This window comes from Labrus mixtus, chromosome 15 (genome assembly GCF_963584025.1).
Source record: "Labrus mixtus chromosome 15, fLabMix1.1, whole genome shotgun sequence".
NCBI lineage: Eukaryota > Metazoa > Chordata > Actinopteri > Labriformes > Labridae > Labrus > Labrus mixtus.
Window position 1 is genome coordinate 10,903,378 of NC_083626.1, and position 16,063 is coordinate 10,919,440.

The 16,063-nt window shown below is 46.5% G+C and overlaps 4 protein-coding genes across 4 annotated transcripts; 1 reads left to right on the forward strand and 3 right to left on the reverse strand.

Annotated features, from left to right (window-relative positions):
* The first annotated feature begins 171 nt into the window (after positions 1-171).
* tmed4 (transmembrane p24 trafficking protein 4) lies at positions 172-5,670 on the forward strand. The gene is made up of 5 exons (XM_061056755.1): positions 172-391; positions 1,622-1,722; positions 1,802-1,927; positions 2,442-2,588; positions 2,698-5,670. Exons 1-5 carry the CDS (start codon positions 256-258, stop codon positions 2,845-2,847), a joined length of 660 nt encoding a protein of 219 aa, XP_060912738.1. The 5' UTR covers positions 172-255; the 3' UTR covers positions 2,848-5,670.
* A 532-nt stretch (positions 5,671-6,202) lies between these two features.
* Positions 6,203-8,855, reverse strand: plpbp (pyridoxal phosphate binding protein). The gene is made up of 8 exons (XM_061056754.1): positions 8,697-8,855; positions 8,098-8,205; positions 7,973-8,008; positions 7,791-7,866; positions 7,539-7,679; positions 7,224-7,366; positions 7,008-7,106; positions 6,203-6,766 (listed from the first exon to the last, which is right to left on the reverse strand). Exons 1-8 carry the CDS (start codon positions 8,784-8,786, stop codon positions 6,575-6,577), a joined length of 885 nt encoding a protein of 294 aa, XP_060912737.1. The 5' UTR covers positions 8,787-8,855; the 3' UTR covers positions 6,203-6,574.
* Positions 8,856-9,607: 752 nt separating this feature from the next.
* Positions 9,608-12,054, reverse strand: snrpg (small nuclear ribonucleoprotein polypeptide G). Its single transcript, XM_061057121.1, has 4 exons — positions 11,901-12,054; positions 11,704-11,726; positions 9,879-10,003; positions 9,608-9,796 (listed from the first exon to the last, which is right to left on the reverse strand). The coding sequence occupies exons 1-4, from the start codon at positions 11,930-11,932 to the stop codon at positions 9,746-9,748; spliced, it is 231 nt and encodes a 76-aa protein (XP_060913104.1). The 5' UTR covers positions 11,933-12,054; the 3' UTR covers positions 9,608-9,745.
* Positions 12,055-12,796: 742 nt separating this feature from the next.
* Positions 12,797-15,930, reverse strand: si:ch211-148l7.4 (uncharacterized protein LOC563603 homolog). Its single transcript, XM_061057120.1, has 2 exons — positions 15,800-15,930; positions 12,797-14,987 (listed from the first exon to the last, which is right to left on the reverse strand). Exon 2 carries the CDS (start codon positions 14,968-14,970, stop codon positions 13,438-13,440), a length of 1,533 nt encoding a protein of 510 aa, XP_060913103.1. The 5' UTR covers positions 14,971-14,987; positions 15,800-15,930; the 3' UTR covers positions 12,797-13,437.
* Between the last annotated feature and the right edge of the window lie 133 nt (positions 15,931-16,063).

A 16,063-nucleotide genomic window follows, 5' to 3' on the forward strand; every position in this document is an offset into this window, starting at 1 on the left:
TTCTTGATTTATAAAAACACAAGGTGCCTGAGAGACTTCAGTCAGGGCAGAGCTGTCTATTGGTTCCAGGAAATCCCCTTCCTCCTTCCTCGGCGGTTGATGACGTCAGCAGGCTGCAGCATCACGGCTCTCTCTCTCTCTGTCTCTGTCTCTCTCTCTGTCTCTGTCTCTCTCTCTCTCTCTCTCTCTCTCTCTCTCTCTCTCTCTCTCTCTCTCTCTCTCTGTGTGTGTGTGTTGGTGGGTGTTCGAGGCTCCATGATGCTCTCCCTCTCTGCAGCTCTCACTTTGGCGTTAGCCTGGATGTTTCCGGCTCACGGCCTCTACTTCCACATCGGAGAGACGGAGAAGAAATGTTTCATAGAAGAAATCCCGGATGAGACCATGGTGATCGGTAAGGACACGAGCCATTAGCACGGGGAGCTAACTAGCAGTGCACACGAACAGCTGTCTCCATCAGAGATGCTGCCGTGAATCAAACCTGTAAATCAACAAATCACGCGAGAGTTCATAGTAATAACTCACGACGAGAACACCTTAATAATAATTGAAATAAACTCTGACGTTGAATGTAAGTTTAAGTCTTTATATTGAACATTTCTGTGTCAGCAGGTGTAACACTCAATCACTGTGATATTTACAGGCCTCACAGAGCTTTGATTTTGATTTTTCTCTTTTTTTTAAATTCTACAATCATGAATCAGACTCTTTTATCCAAAGAGACGAACATGAGAGAAAGTGTGCAGCTTTCTAAAGATTGTTTTACAGTATTAAAGCACTGCTTCTTTATTTCTGGGGTCTTTAACACATGAGGGGTCTGCTGCTCTGTGTGCTCCACGCATGAATGAAATGTACTCATCCTGAGCTGTGCACAATTTGTATTGTTTGTTTGAAGATATCTCACATGAAAATACCTTCCAGGAGTCTTGTAGTACTAGACCAAGACCGGTCTCGAGACCACTTTTTGAAGGTCTCGCTCTCAGACTGGGCATACTCTGGATTTTGGATCAAGACCAGTCAAGACCGCCACTGATTCATCGCGTCTTTACTGTGATCAGAAGGAAAACGCCAAATAACTTAAATTCAGTCACAATCAGATTTTTATCCCGAGGTTAAACCTTCCCGCTGTGACGGTCTAAGTGAGGGACACGCCCCCCTGCACACAGGATGACGATTTTTCAGAGATTTTTCTGGTCTTGGTCTTGTTCTCTAAATGTCTCTGGTCTGTCCTGGTCTCTGTTACTCTGGACTACAACTCTCCCTTCCAGATCAGTTTGTCTGACTGCTGTCAGGATAACAGATTGGGTCTCTGTCTTTATGTCAGACTGCAGCACATCTCTTCTACCTCTCATGTTTCTGTATCTCTGACTCTGTGAGTGGGCAGCATCATCCTCAGGAACAGGGAGAGGGAGTTATTCAAAACTCAAAACTGGATTTATTCTTAATGTGTGTTTCCAATGTTTTTATTTTGAAAAAAGAAACTAAAGAACGTCGACAATTCTGATGAAGTAAAAAAACTACCTATGGATCTACAGTGAGACTAAAGGTGAATGAAGTCATGTTTCATCTCCTCTGATAATGTTTCATGATGTCATGGCTCCTTGCTTCTCCTCCCGTCCTACAGGGAAGTATCGCACTCAGCTGTGGGACAAGCAGAGCGGCTCCTTCCTCCCGGCGACGCCCGGCCTCGGGATGCACGTGGAGATCAAAGATCCAGACACCAAGGTGAGCACGGAGGCCGAGCGGCTGGAAGTCACACCACTGCATAACGTATGGAAACATAACCCGTGTTTGTCTCTCTCAGATCATCCTGTCCCGTCAGTACGGCTCAGACGGACGCTTCACCTTCACCTCTCACACTCCGGGAGAGCATCAGATCTGTCTGCACTCCAACTCCACCAAGATGGCGCTGTTTGCTGGAGGGAAACTGGTACCAACACACACACTGGTTTTTAACTTCTACCCACTGAAGATGTTAAATATTCACTTGATGGACTGAAGTCCTGAACGTTAGTCTGAGCTGGGGTCTGAACCTGTCAAACCAGACCGGGTCAGTAGTTAACAGAAACCCTGAGGACTGACCAGTTTAACCAGATCCAGGACTCTGTCACACCGGGCCCGCTGGCCTGCACTCACACAGCTCCAGGGTGAACCGGGCCTGAGGGCTTTATGAAGCGTCCTTTAGTTCACATGAAGCTCGTCTCAGAGTCGTCTCAGAGCTTTACTGACTCTCCGGTTTATTTTGAGTGGTTCTGGTTCAGATACGACCTCGAACACTCCAGGGGGTTTCTGCGTCTCCTGGGTCAGTTATCCAGACAGATTAAAGACCAGTTTCTCTTACCGCAGAGCTTCTTTTATTATCACCTGTGATCGTTCATCTTTTCCCCCAGGGAGAGAATATAACCTGATGTAGATTTCAAACTGTCTGTTTCCTGTCACATCAGAGAGTTCACCTGGACATCCAGGTGGGAGAACACACCAACAACTACCCCGAGATCGCTGCCAAAGACAAACTGACGGAGCTGCAGCTGAGGGTGCGCCAGCTGCTGGACCAGGTGGAGCAGATCCAGAAGGAGCAGAACTACCAGAGGGTCAGTAAGACACACCTCTGAGAGATTACAGGTGTGCTCTCAGGTTATCAAAGGTCAAGTTTAATCAGAGAGGTGTGTGTGTGTGTGTGTGTGTGTGTGTCCTCTGCAGTACCGTGAGGAGCGTTTCCGGATGACGAGCGAGAGCACCAACCAGCGCGTCCTGTGGTGGTCCATTGCTCAGACGCTCATCCTCATCGTCACCGGGATCTGGCAGATGAAACACCTCAAGAGCTTCTTTGAGGCTAAGAAACTGGTGTAACATCTGGACTCAACATCTGGGCGAGTTCACAGACTTTACAGGAGGCGACGTCAGGTCTGAATATCAGCCATACGAGGAGCACGAGGAGGCAGGCTGGGCGACCTCTTCTACCTGTACATGTTTTAGCTTTAGCTGTTTTCTGTTAGCAACACCAGCTGCCTCTCTTTGTGTTTCCTGTTTTTATCCAGAGACACATCTCTGCCCTGAGAAGGTTTGTTACCTTAACAGGATTTTAAACTTCGATATGACACTAACAAAACCCTACGGAGCTCCTGAGGGCTCAGGTAAAAAAAGAAAGAAGAAGAGACGTTTGCAAATCTGTGCACACGGATTCAAAAGCTGTGGTTTAAACATCTGTACGCACATATAAAAAATCTGTACGCTCAGATTAAACATCTGTACGCTCAGATTAAACATCTATGCACAGATTAAACATCTGTACGCTCGGATTAAACATCTGTTTAAACATCTGTACGCACAGATTAAACATCTGTACGCACAGATTAAACATCTGTACGCACGGTTTAAACATCTGTACCCACAGATTAAACATCTGTACGCTCAGATTAAACATCTGTACCCACAGATTAAACATCTGTACCCACATATGAAACATCTGTACGCACGGTTTAAATATATGTACGTAAAAAGGGATTACACGTCTGTACGCACGGATTAAACATCTGTACGCTTGGATTAGACATCTGTACGCACGGTTTAAACATCCGTACACTCATATTAAACATCAGTACGCTCGTATTAAACATCTGTACGCTCGGATTGAACATCTGTATGCACGGATTGAACATCTGTACGCTCGGATTAAACATCTGTACGCTCGGATTAAACCTGCACGCACGGATTAAACATCTGTACGTACATATTAAACATCAGTACGCTTGTAGTAAACATCTTTACGCTCGGATTGAACATCTGTACGCTCGGATTGAACATCTGTATGCTCGGATTAAACCTCTGCACGCACGGATTAAACATCTGTACGCAGGGAGTAAACATCTGTACGCAGAGAGTAAACATCTGTATGCTTTGCGTGAGCGTGGTTTTGCAAACGGCTCTTATCGCCCTCACCTGAGCCTTTGGGGGGGTTCTCAGTAAAAAAAACAAAACGATATGATACCTGCTTCAGTACCATGCCGTAGACATTTAAATATTTGGGTCATTTCATGTTTTTAATGAACAAAAGTTGCAGGCTCACTCCTGCTCAGCGTCTGCACTCAAACACGTCTGTGCAGGATGGTTGTCACTTTGGACGGCGTGCAGGAGTGCGTCTGCAGCTTTGAAGGGTTCCTCCTGTGTGATGAACACCATGTCGTTTTATAAAAGCTTCAGTCAGTTTTGATACTATCGCTCATTAAAAAGATGGAGGTCGTATCGGAGTATGAAGGATTTAATGAAGTTTAGAGTTTCAGATGGTTTTAATGAAGATCAGTCATGACAAAGTGAGATCTGATCTGTGACTTCATGTTTATAAAAGCTCTCCTCATACGAACAGCAGCTTCCGCACTGCTGAACTTTGACCCTTTGTTTAGCTGTAAACAGTTTAAAGCCCTCAGAGTTCATTTCTCCTGACAGCTTGTTGCGGGGCGGCGTGCAGCAGGTTCTTAAATCTTTTATGGATCATATTTTTATCTCCTCGACTTCAGGCCTCGTCTGAAGCTTTGTTGTGTATTTGGACTGCAGATGAAGAACTACATCATATTGAACATTAACCAGCCGACAGAGTTCACAGGACGGTTAGAAACATTTATTCTTACGGACCAATCACACAGAGGCGCGTTGAGCTCATCTGGGCCTGTGCAAACGGGTGCCATTCGAGAAAACGTAGAGATCTCGCCGTTACTTTGCTCCGAGACGAGGAGGGTAAAAAGCCTCCTGGCTGCTTCAACAAAAAGCAACACTGACGAGCGCTACTCAGCTGAAAAGTTTTTCAACTTTTATGCACGCCATAAAAACGGCTAGAAAAACGAGTCGCACAGCAGCCGAGAAGAGCGCCCGGTAAGCGTGCTGACCAGACGACCACTGTGGTTCTCCTGGTGATGATTATCCAGCAACGCGTCTCTGTGTGATTGAGCCACGAGTTTGACTAACGAAGTAAAGGTCATTAGAGGTAATTTAAGGTCATTTAGCTACGGAAGCCCAAAGAGGACATTCAGCCGTACATTTTGATTGGCTCAGTTTTCTTGTTATCTCAACACGTTATCTTGGGATTCATATCAGTCGTTTTTTCTGAAGATCTCACGCCATTCACTCGTTAACACGTGAAAAGAATCTTCCCTCCTCGAGATAACGGCGTTCATAAGTCGAGATACACTACAGTCGGGACATGTTTGTCTGAATGTCCTTTCAGGGCTTCCGTAGTTATCAGTTTTCTTCCTGTGCTGCAACCTTCATCAGAGACGGAGCGCACTCAGTGGGGCTGAAGGTCACAGGACGACATGTTTGTAAATAATGAAACGCTCTCAGTCACTTCCTGTTCAGTCATTTATTTATTGTTCTAGTTTCAGTTTTTCTAATGTTCTTTATCTCGTCTTTTAACCACGGCGTGCTGAATGTAAATAGTTAGCAGACTGTTTGTTGTAAATAAAACGTGCAGCTGTTCATTTTCTAAAACCTTTTACACTGAATGAAGCGTGTCCGTGTTTCAGTCATCTCAACGTATTTATTCTGCCGCCGCCATGGTTCACCCGGGGTCATTGTTGTTGGACGGCGAGTCTCTGACATGTCTCTCTGGCTGTTTGTCACATCGTCCCTCGTTAACCATCAGGGCGTCACCTCCACGAGCTCAATAAAGAAACTTCAGACAAACTGTCTCTCGTCTCTTTTTTTATTTTTATTGTGTGAAAAAAATGCAAACCTGATCAAATGGAGAGAGAGGAGAGGACAGATGGCCGGGGTCAAACGAATGAGCCGGGGTTGGGGATTAGCAGTGTAAAAAGTTTCAGACTGGAGGATGACCACAGATTGTTTAGTGGGAGGAGCTGAGGTGAACCTACAGCATGCCCCAAGTCCTCAGACCCCTCGGAGGGAAGCTGCGGACTGCAGGGTCGGGAACGCTGCAGGGTCCAGACCGCTGTGTGTACATTTGTGCATCTTTTGAAGAGTGGTGGATGTAAACACGGCATGAAGACGCAGAGCAACTCGTAAAAAAAAGAAACCATCAAGAAAAAGGAATCTGCCCTCACATTTATTCTCGGCTCGGGCAGTAAACGCAGCGTCCACACAGCCGGGCCCAGGATGTTAAATCTGTTTTTATCAGAGACACAAACACGCTGACCTGCTGACAACACACGCACTCACACACACACAGCGTACCAAAACAACACCAAACGAGCTGTGACTTATAAAGGGATCAGTGATTTATTAAATCAAGTCTTTGTACAGTTAGAGCGGCACATTGTGTTAGACGTCACATGTCGGGTCGAAAGGTAGAAAATATCACATCAAACAAACTCTCACTAACATGTCGGACTCCTTCTGTGTTCTTCTACGTCGGGTTTGGATCTGCAGGAGGATTTCCATGAGCGCTACAGGTGAGTGATACGTTACTGTTAAAAAAGGTCAGACTAGTTCTGCTCTGCGGCCGCTCGCTGACGGACTGAAGAGGATTAATCAAAGACTTGAACACGAGGCTGTGATGAGAGGTCCAGCTGCAGCGTGGAGACCTCCTGCTTCATACCTCACAAACAGTTTTTATTTTCTTCTTCTCTTATTGTCCCGACACGGTGAGGTGCTGCATCTTCTTGGCCGCCTCCTCTGACACCGTCTTTGAGTTTTTCTCGGGGCTGGGGGCCGGACTCGGACCTGGACTTGGGTTTGGGGTGTTAGCTGCGCTGTTGGGATACTCTCTGTTACCGAAGATGATGCTGCCCACCCGCACGTTAGTGGAGCCCACCTCGATCTGAGACACAGGAGATGTAAACATGAGAGTGTTAAAGAGGACAGAGATGTAAACATCAGAGAGTAAAAGAGGACAGAGATGTAAACATCAGAGAGTAAAAGAGGACAGAGATGTAAACATCAGAGAGTAAAAGAGGACAGAGATGTAAACATCAGAGAGTAAAAGAGGACAGAGATGTAAACATGAGAGTGTAAAAGAGGACAGAGATGTAAACATGTCCTCCTGAAGGACTGATACTCACTGCATGTTCAAAGTCTGTGGACATGCCCATACTGAGCTCCACCTCCTCCACAGGAAGCTTCAGACTGTCACACACTTCCTGTCTCCGACTGAGCAACATCTGCAGGACACACACACATGAAACATGTGAACGTCTGTCTGAACTTCTGATCGATGGGACTTGTGTTCTGGGTATTACAGCGCCCCCCCCCTCCCCCCACCTGTGCTCGCTCTGTACCTGGAAGTCGGGGTTGGGGCCCAGACGGAGGTCGTAGCCGTAGCGTCCGATGGTCATGAGTCCTAAGAAGTGGAGGGCGGAGCACTGAGACACGATGTGCTTCACTGTGCTGACTGTGTCCTCTGGAGGAAGGCCGTGTTTACCTGCAGAGACACAGTGACACACTGAACACCTGAACAACAGGTGACACGCTGAACACCTGAACAACAGGTGACACGCTGAACACCTGAACAACAGGTGACACGCTGAACACCTGAACAACAGGTGACACGCTGAACACCTGAACAACAGGTGACACACTGAACACAGACTCACTCTGTTCTCCGCTGGTGTTGATCTGCACCATGATCTTTAACCTCTGCGTGCTGGATCCTCTCACACGCTGCCACGAGCTGTTCACCTTGTCGGCCAGCTTCGCTGAGTCCACCGTCTCCACCAGGAACAGGTTCTGAACACCTGAGGACACAAAGAGCAGTTTGCTTACCTCACACAGCTGCAGGTAAAGAACCTCCATTCAACTGTGACCAATCAGAAGTCCTCTTCATCTGTCCCAGGACTGTCTCTCACCCAGGAGTTTGTTGACATTATTCTTCTGCAGGTGACCGATGAAGTGCCACTTAATGTCCGGACACGAGGATAAGATCTGCAGGAAGGAGAAGAAGAACTTTAAATCTGTGTTTTCATGATAACACACTCAAACTTTGATAAAAATCAAATAGTTAATAGAGTTTATAAATCTGTTAACTTACCAGAGGGTCTGCCGCCTTATCCACCAGCTCATTCACCTGGAGAGGACAGACAGACAGGTGAGGTTCATCTCTGTTTTCCTCTCACAGCTTCACAGTCAAACTGTTTATTTTTATTTTTCACTCACGTAGTTTTCTCCAAAGTTCCTCTGGCCCTGTCTATACGCCTCCACCACCATGTCCGGAGGTTTGGTCTTACTGACAGCGACGAGGCGAGGAGGCACAGCAGGCAGAGTCTGACACACACACACACACACACACACACACACACACACACACACACACACACACACACACACACACACACACACACACACACACACACACACACACACACACACACACACACACACACACACACACACACACACACACACACACACACACACACACACACCAGTGTGAACAGTGAGTCAGCCTGATCATCTCTGACATACAGTCAGGTGCAGGTGTGTGTCAGAGCTGATCCCAGTGTGGATACAGAAACATGCACATCACGACATCATAACAGTGTGTCCCTGCTGCAGGCTCCTCCTGCTCCCACGCACATCACGCACGGAGCATGCTGTTATGAAAGTGCTGCCAGCAGCCCCTCTCACATCCAAAGGTTGAGGTGTTTGGCAGCCTTACATAACGCGTCGTGCCGCCGCAGAGACACTTTTTCACACCCGGCAGAGGAGCTCCATGAGCGGGGCTCCTGAGCAGGAATCTCCCGGGCTATGGTTACCTTAGGCCGGCGTGCGGCCGCCTGGTTCACCCGCTCCACCACCGACTGCAGCGCCTTTCCAACCTCCTCCGACATTGCTACTTTCCACATACCGTCAGACGCCGACGACACACACACGTCAAGCAACGTTAAGGAAAGCGTCCACGATGACGTCAGTGCCCTTTCACAATAAAAGTCCAGCTGAAAGGGAAGTGGGTCCTGTGCAGAGAACGCCCCCTACTGTCCCTGCTGCAGAGGACACCCACTGCTCAGAACCAGAGACACTAAATGTACATCAGATCTGTAATACACAGATTTTATATGAAACTAAAGATGAAGCTTTCTCTGAACGTTTCTCATCACAGACTGAGGAGGTCAGCCTCCATTAAAATATTACACTTAATAAGAATCCATTATAATTACATATCAAAGCTCGTCAGCAGACATCAGGTGTAAAAACAGAATCACACACTTCACTCCTTTCTCTCAAGCATTATACGATATGGAACCTACTTTGAACAATAACTTGGTGTTCCCTCAACTCTTTAGATTTGTTTCTGATGCTTTATTGTTCCTGTGTCATCTCTCCTCGCTCGTTGCTGCTCCAACACATTTCTGTGTTGTGGGATGAATAAAGGATGACCTCATATCTTATCTCTGTAAAGGATCGTCCGGTAACATGGAGACAGATTTAACCGTCCAAATATAAACACATAACATCCAGGTAACATAAAGCACATATGCTAAGGGACATAATCCCTCACAGAGATCTTTGATGCTCTTCTCCAACATGATCTCTGACTTTGAATATTAAAAGATGATTTCAGAACATTTTCAATCAGTTGAGAACTTTTGTTCTCTAAACCGAAAGGACTCCGACTCACAGCTGCCGGATCACTTTAAGAAGTCTCTAATGAAAGAACTGACACAAGTTACAAAGAAAAACAGATTTATTCACAAGATCCAACAACTGAAAACATTTCCAAACTCAAGAGGAGAGTGACGGTTCAGGTCAAAAACAAAAAGAAGTCAAATGAAAAAGAATTTTAAAAAAGTCAGGATCCGCCTCGTCAGACTCTCTCTAAGGCCTCCAACATGATGATGCTGTTTCCTCGGATCACCTGGAACAGACGACACACACGTTAAACACATGTTACACACACACACACACACTGTCATCTAGAGGATGCTCGCTGTACTGACCACCATGCCGATGGTGTTCTGTTGACCTCCGGGTCCCATCTCAATAGAGTCGTCCACCACCAGGTTCATGAAGGGATCGAACCCTCGCAGGATGCCCTGCACATGTCTGCCTCCGTTCAGCTTCACTACAACACAGAATAAATCACATGTTAGGATTCATCATGTTACACAAGCATCTCCAATATTGATCCTAGTTTGAGCACGTTTCTGCTCGTGGAGCTTATTAGAAACATGCAGAGGCTTTTTAGGTCGGGTACAATCACTTCTATCTGAACCACTTCTCTTGCCCGCTTCCATCGCTGCAACACCTGTTGGTTTGACCTGATAACTGGTCTCATATCTGGCAAACCGAGGGTCGTCCAAAACGGCCGTGTGTGTGGGGGGGGGGGGGGTCTTAAAAGCGCCTACCTTCTCTGGTCCAAACAAATCCAGAGCATTCAGGACCAGAATCTAAAGTTAGAAGGAGGACATACTGGCTGCTGCATTGTTGTCAGAGAAGCCAGCACTTCAACATAACATGTTTCCTTAAAGAGCCCATATTATGCCCTTTTTGGGGTTCGTATATTTAATCTATGTACCTACTTCTGTACGTTCACAATAGCTAAAGTTAGAAAAAAGTGTCTGTTTTCATGTACTGCTCCTCCTTGCTCCCTCTCCGCTCTGAGTCGGTCAGCTACACTCTGTTGAGCCCACACTGTTAGACCCCACGTGGGCCAAGTCTGCTCTGATTGGTATGCCGACCCGCTCTGTCGTTATTGGTCAGTTGCTCAGCACGTGTTCTCGGAAATGTCCCGCCTCTTTTACCATATTGGGAATGCAGCCACTGGCTCCGTCCGAGGAGAGCATAAACATTAGCACCTTAGCACTACCGCAGGCTACGGCATATTGTGGGCGTGCAACATGAGCTGCTGGGCTTACCACAACGAGCCAATGGGCTGAGATCAGTGATCTCACACTGACAAATTTTTATCGAGGGGGGCTAGAACCGAGCGTTACATGCAGCTAATGCTACAGCTAACAGGAGGATGTAGGAGAAGCTGCGTTTCCGCGGACTTTGAATTTTTGCACATAGATGTGCCTAAACATGCACAGGACACTTGGAAAACACACTAAAGAGCATATAAAACCAGAAAAAGCATAATATGGGACATTTAAAGACATGGTTGCCAGAATGTCAAACCCACAAAATCAAAATAATATTGTACCGCTAATAGACCGTGTGGATCTGAGTACTCAGACGAAGTGACTTTAAAACTGAACTCCTACTAATTAAAATAAGACAAAACGATCTCTGGGAGTTTTATTATTTTGAAAACCACAAACTGAAAACATATTAAACCTCACAAACAAAAATTAGAACTTTTTATTTAGAAGTGTATTTTTGGTTTTATTATTTGACTGGTTTGATTTCCTTTGTTATTTTTCACTCTTGACTCTCTAACCCATTTTGTTTTTAATTATTAATCATCGTCCTCCACACATATTTTATTTTCATTCTGTTATTCACTTTATAACCTTGTTTGGAAATTAATCTAAATAAAGTTTAATATTGTGTGTGTGTGTGTGTGAGAGACACCCCCCCCCCAGATCTCCTCTTCGTTTTTTTCTTAATGACTCTTAAACATTGATTTCCTTATTTAATATAACCTCTTTCCTCTCTGACCCTCCTCTGTCAGAGTTCTGTTCTTTTTCTTCACTTGTTTGAGTCTGTGATGAATCTTTTCTTCACAGCTCCTTTAGCTAGTTTGTCTTAAACACAACATATATCACATCTTCAATCCCCCTGAAGTCTCAGCTAACTGTGACAAATGTCTGTTTTACTCACATGAAAGCTTTTTGTCCATGAACCTGAAATAAACAAGAATAATTTAATTAGTTTACAGGGAATGAATGAACCACAAAGACATGCTAGCTGAGGTTAGCATGTCTCATTCTCACAGTGTAGCGTTAGCATGTTAGCTGTTTACTAAAGCGCATTTAAAGAACATATTTCAGGTTTATATTTAATATTTAATCACTTACTTCTTCAGCTCGGGAGGATGCGCTTTACTCATCTTGTCTGAGTTATTTTTCTAATCGCAGAATAAACTGTGTTCGTCTGCTTTTCGTTTCAAACCGCGGAAGGAGAACGTGCGGAGAAGAACCGGAACTAACCCGGGAAACTTCCGGTATCCGCGTGCGCCTGCTGTGCGCACAGCGCCGCCTCGAGGCCTGGAGGACACACAGCAACAGCAAATTATACATCCAACCTTTATTGGCATGAATGTAACTGACCATGTTGCCAAATCATCAAATAATAATAAAGTTCAATAACAGATTAAAAGCAGAGTAAGAATAATAAAATAAATAAATAATGACGTTTTTACAAACAAGCTGAAGACATACACATTTATTTATGTCCAAAACCTTTTTTTATCCTGGCTGTCCAAAGTAGGGTTGTCAAAATACCAGAATTATAAAATTTGATTGGATTCTAGTACCTGTTTGTTACCACGGCAACAACAACAGAAGTCCTAAACATCCAATAAAGGGTTATTTTATTGTTTTGGGTTTTTAGTTACTGTCGTTTGAACGGTCTTGATCGCACAAAGACGGGGGCGCCTGTTTATTTAATTTATTTTTGTTCATCTTTCCATTCTTGCAGGCGCCACCGTGGAATCATATGTTTCACGTCACAATGCTATGAGCTCTGGGTAATTCCCTCACGCTACTTCTGCAGATAAGCCCACTTACGGACAGGGTGCATAAAGGGCTCGTAGAGTCAGCCAGAGATCCCTCAAACACTTGATGATTGGACAGTGGGACGGTCCTGAGCCCTCACAGAGCGGGGACGAGCATCAGAGTCAGTGTGTGTGAGGGAGGTCATCGAGAGTCCACCCTCACACAGACACACATTAAAAAGGAAACACACACAAAGCTTGTCATGAGAAAAGTCGATTTTAATCACGTCATCTATAAACTCTCATCCAGAAGACTTTGAAAAAGTGGAAGCTTCAAAACCATTTAAATTAATTCTACATGTTCACAGTAACACTTTGAAAACAGTAGCTGAAAGTCGTGTAAGAAAACAACCCCCCCCCCTCATGTCAGTTCAGCTGAGTTCATTAATCGAGCATCACACACACAAACACACAAACACACAAACACACACACACACACACACACAAGCGTCGGTGTGTTTGCATAGCAGAGTGTGAACACAGGCAGAACTAAAGATTTAAACCCTGAAAGCTTCACAGCGCTGCAAAGTTCAACCTCTGTGATGTCATTTTGACTAGCACGCCATCTCTTCAGAGTTTATAAAACAGTGCAGATCCAACTCGTTTACACAGAAACACACCTGGAGCTGTTTTTACAAAGTTCATGTCACACTTCCTTTACACCCTGACTTTAGATCAGAGAGTGTTTGGCAGTGAGTCTGAAGTCTGGATCAGCTGGTAAAAAAACATGCAGGGTCCTCTCGGTGTAACATCAAACCAGAAGAGATGCTCGATGGATGAACCCCCCCCCCTTCTCCCTTCAAGGCATTAAGGTATTTCACTGTTCCCACATTCAGACATCAGGCTTTGCTGTCCTGGGGGGCGGAGCCCTCTGTGATGAAGTCCTCCTCCACCCGTGCCCTTAGGTGCTCCTGACAGTGTTGGAGGAAGGAGTCGAGGGTGGAGAAGCCCTGCTGACAGGGCACACAGTGGTACAGTCTCTGTCTCTTTGAGCCCGGCCTCTTACTCGTGTCCATGTCATGTGTGCACACGCTGCAGCACCGCCTCCTCACAGACGATTGGTGCAGCTCCACGTGCTCCCTGAGCTGAGACTGAGCGGAGAACACCTCGGCACAGGACGGGCAGGGGAACTCCCTCTCCTCCTCTTCACCCTCCACCACCTCCTCCTTCTTCCCTTCAGGCACTTCTTTCTGCTTCTCCGCCTCCGTCACATGTCTCCGCCCTCGCCGCAGCTTCCTGGGCCGCCCCGGTCCGGCCTTCACAGTCTTGTTCCCTGCCGAGCTGGACTTGACTGTGTTTGTTCTGTTTTCTGGATCTTTAGCGTCTGTCTGGAGTTTGTCTCTGATGGAGGTGTAGCTCAGGTCGGAGTGATGTTTGTAGTGTGCTCTGAGGGACAGGTGATGGACGAAGACTTTCCCACACACCTGACACGGGTACGCTCCGGCTCTCCTGCGCTTCACGCTGACCGGTCTGGACTCTCTGCTGACCACCTTCTCTCGGCTGTGCTTCTCCTTCCTGTGCAGGTACAGCTTGGAGGTGCTCCTGAACACCATGTCACATGACCGACAGCTCAGGAGCTTATTTTTGGATTGTGACCTTTTCATTGGAGCTCCATTCACCCTGCCGTCTCCTCCGCCCGCTCCTCCTTCTTTGGTCTGTAGACGTTCCTCTGCGTGGCTCGTCTGTTTGTGGCGTTCAAGTGCCGTTTCTGTGCGGAAGCTTCTGGAGCAGATTTCACACTCGCTCAGCGCTCTGCTGCTCGGCCCCGCGGTGTCAGATGAGTCAGAGGGGGCGGAGTCTGCGTCTGAAACAGGTGGAGAATCATCGGGGAGGCTGCTCACATCCATCACACCCGATGTTGAGGGAGGCTCGCTGCAGCCGGCCTGCTGGTGGTGCAGCAGAACTTGTTTCTGGCTGAAGCCCCGCCCACATGGGGCACATGCGTAGGGGCTGCCGTCCAGGAGGCGGGGCGAGTTGTCCTGCAGTTTGATGGGATCTGAGGTCCTGGTTGTACACGCGGGGCAGGGAGAGCCAAGCCGTGAGTCTGAGAGCTGACAGGTGTGCTCACATCTGTGCAGCTGTAAGGAGGAGCGCAGCGAGAACTCGTGACCACAGGACGCGCAGCGGTGAGGTTTGGGTAACGTGTGCTTCGCCTCCTGATGGTGCAACAGATCTGCTGCATGAAGGAAGTCCTGATCACACTCCTGACAGACGTAGGAGGTCAGGTGGGGCGTTTGTGGACGCTGGCTTCGTTGCTGCTTAGTGTCGGCCCGCGCGATGAAGTTGGCGAGCCGCGACAGAGTGTCCGTGGTCGTCTTGGAGCGGCTGAACGACTCCGGGGGCCGTGTGGTGCTCCAGCTGACTCCATCCATCCTCTCTCACCAACCTGCTGCAGGACAGAGAACCAGTTACAGGCGTTAAACCTTTGGACACTAAACGAGGTCAAAGTTTCAGATTATGAGGTAAACGTGTGTTGGAGTAATCCCAGTATGAGCCTGCAGAGGGCGCTAAACGCCTTCTTCTGTAAATCACGCCATAGTTCCCCGATATGAAACCAAGAACTTCACCAGATGGCTTCAAGCCTGAGTGATTATATGGACCACACTCACCTACTACCCCTAGTCTCTGTTGACACGACCTGTGTTTGATCAGACAGGTGTGAAGGAGAGGAATGAGCCAGCAGGAAACTAAACTAAATAATAAGTGAGTCTCTGTCTGTGAGCTAGAAACATCCGTTTAGTTTGATTTTTAATAAAATCATATCAAAGTTTTAAACTGCGATGACGACAGTTAAAGACCCGGATCACTGTGTTTAATGTTCTCTTATTGTGTGACGTCATGAATCAGCAGCTTCCTGATTGTAAACAGTTTATCACCAGCTGTTTGAGTTCTGATAGAAAAAGAGGAAGTTAGCTTCTCTTTTTAAACATCTAACGATCATTCATTATCAGATTATCTTGATTTCATGTTGACAGGTGAACTCTGATTAAAAACACCTGAGCACTCAGAGCTCCTCACAGTTAACTGTCAAAGCTAACTAGCAGCAGATTATCGAGTTTACTGCGCGGCTAACGGCTAGCTCCATGTTTGCTAACGTTAGCTCGATGCTAGCTGAGCTAACATGTAGAAAGGACGCAGATTTGAACGGAACACCTGCGAGTGGCTCTCAGACGGAGCAGGTGTGACGGGTTTCTGTCTCACCTGTTGGATTCAGACGGTGTGTCGCGCTGTAGCTCGGTGTCGAGAACACAGTCCTGTGTAGCATGGCTGCAAAGTTAAAGTTTGTGAGGAGACTTCTCTGAGCTAGCTACGTCACTTCCGTCTCGTCACGCCACGCCACGCCCACATGAAACACGGTAACTATTTTTTTATTTTAAAAATCAAATAAACAATAATACAAAAGAGCGAAAAACAAATTAAACATTAAAAATACAACTTTGACACAGACATGAATATAGATCATAA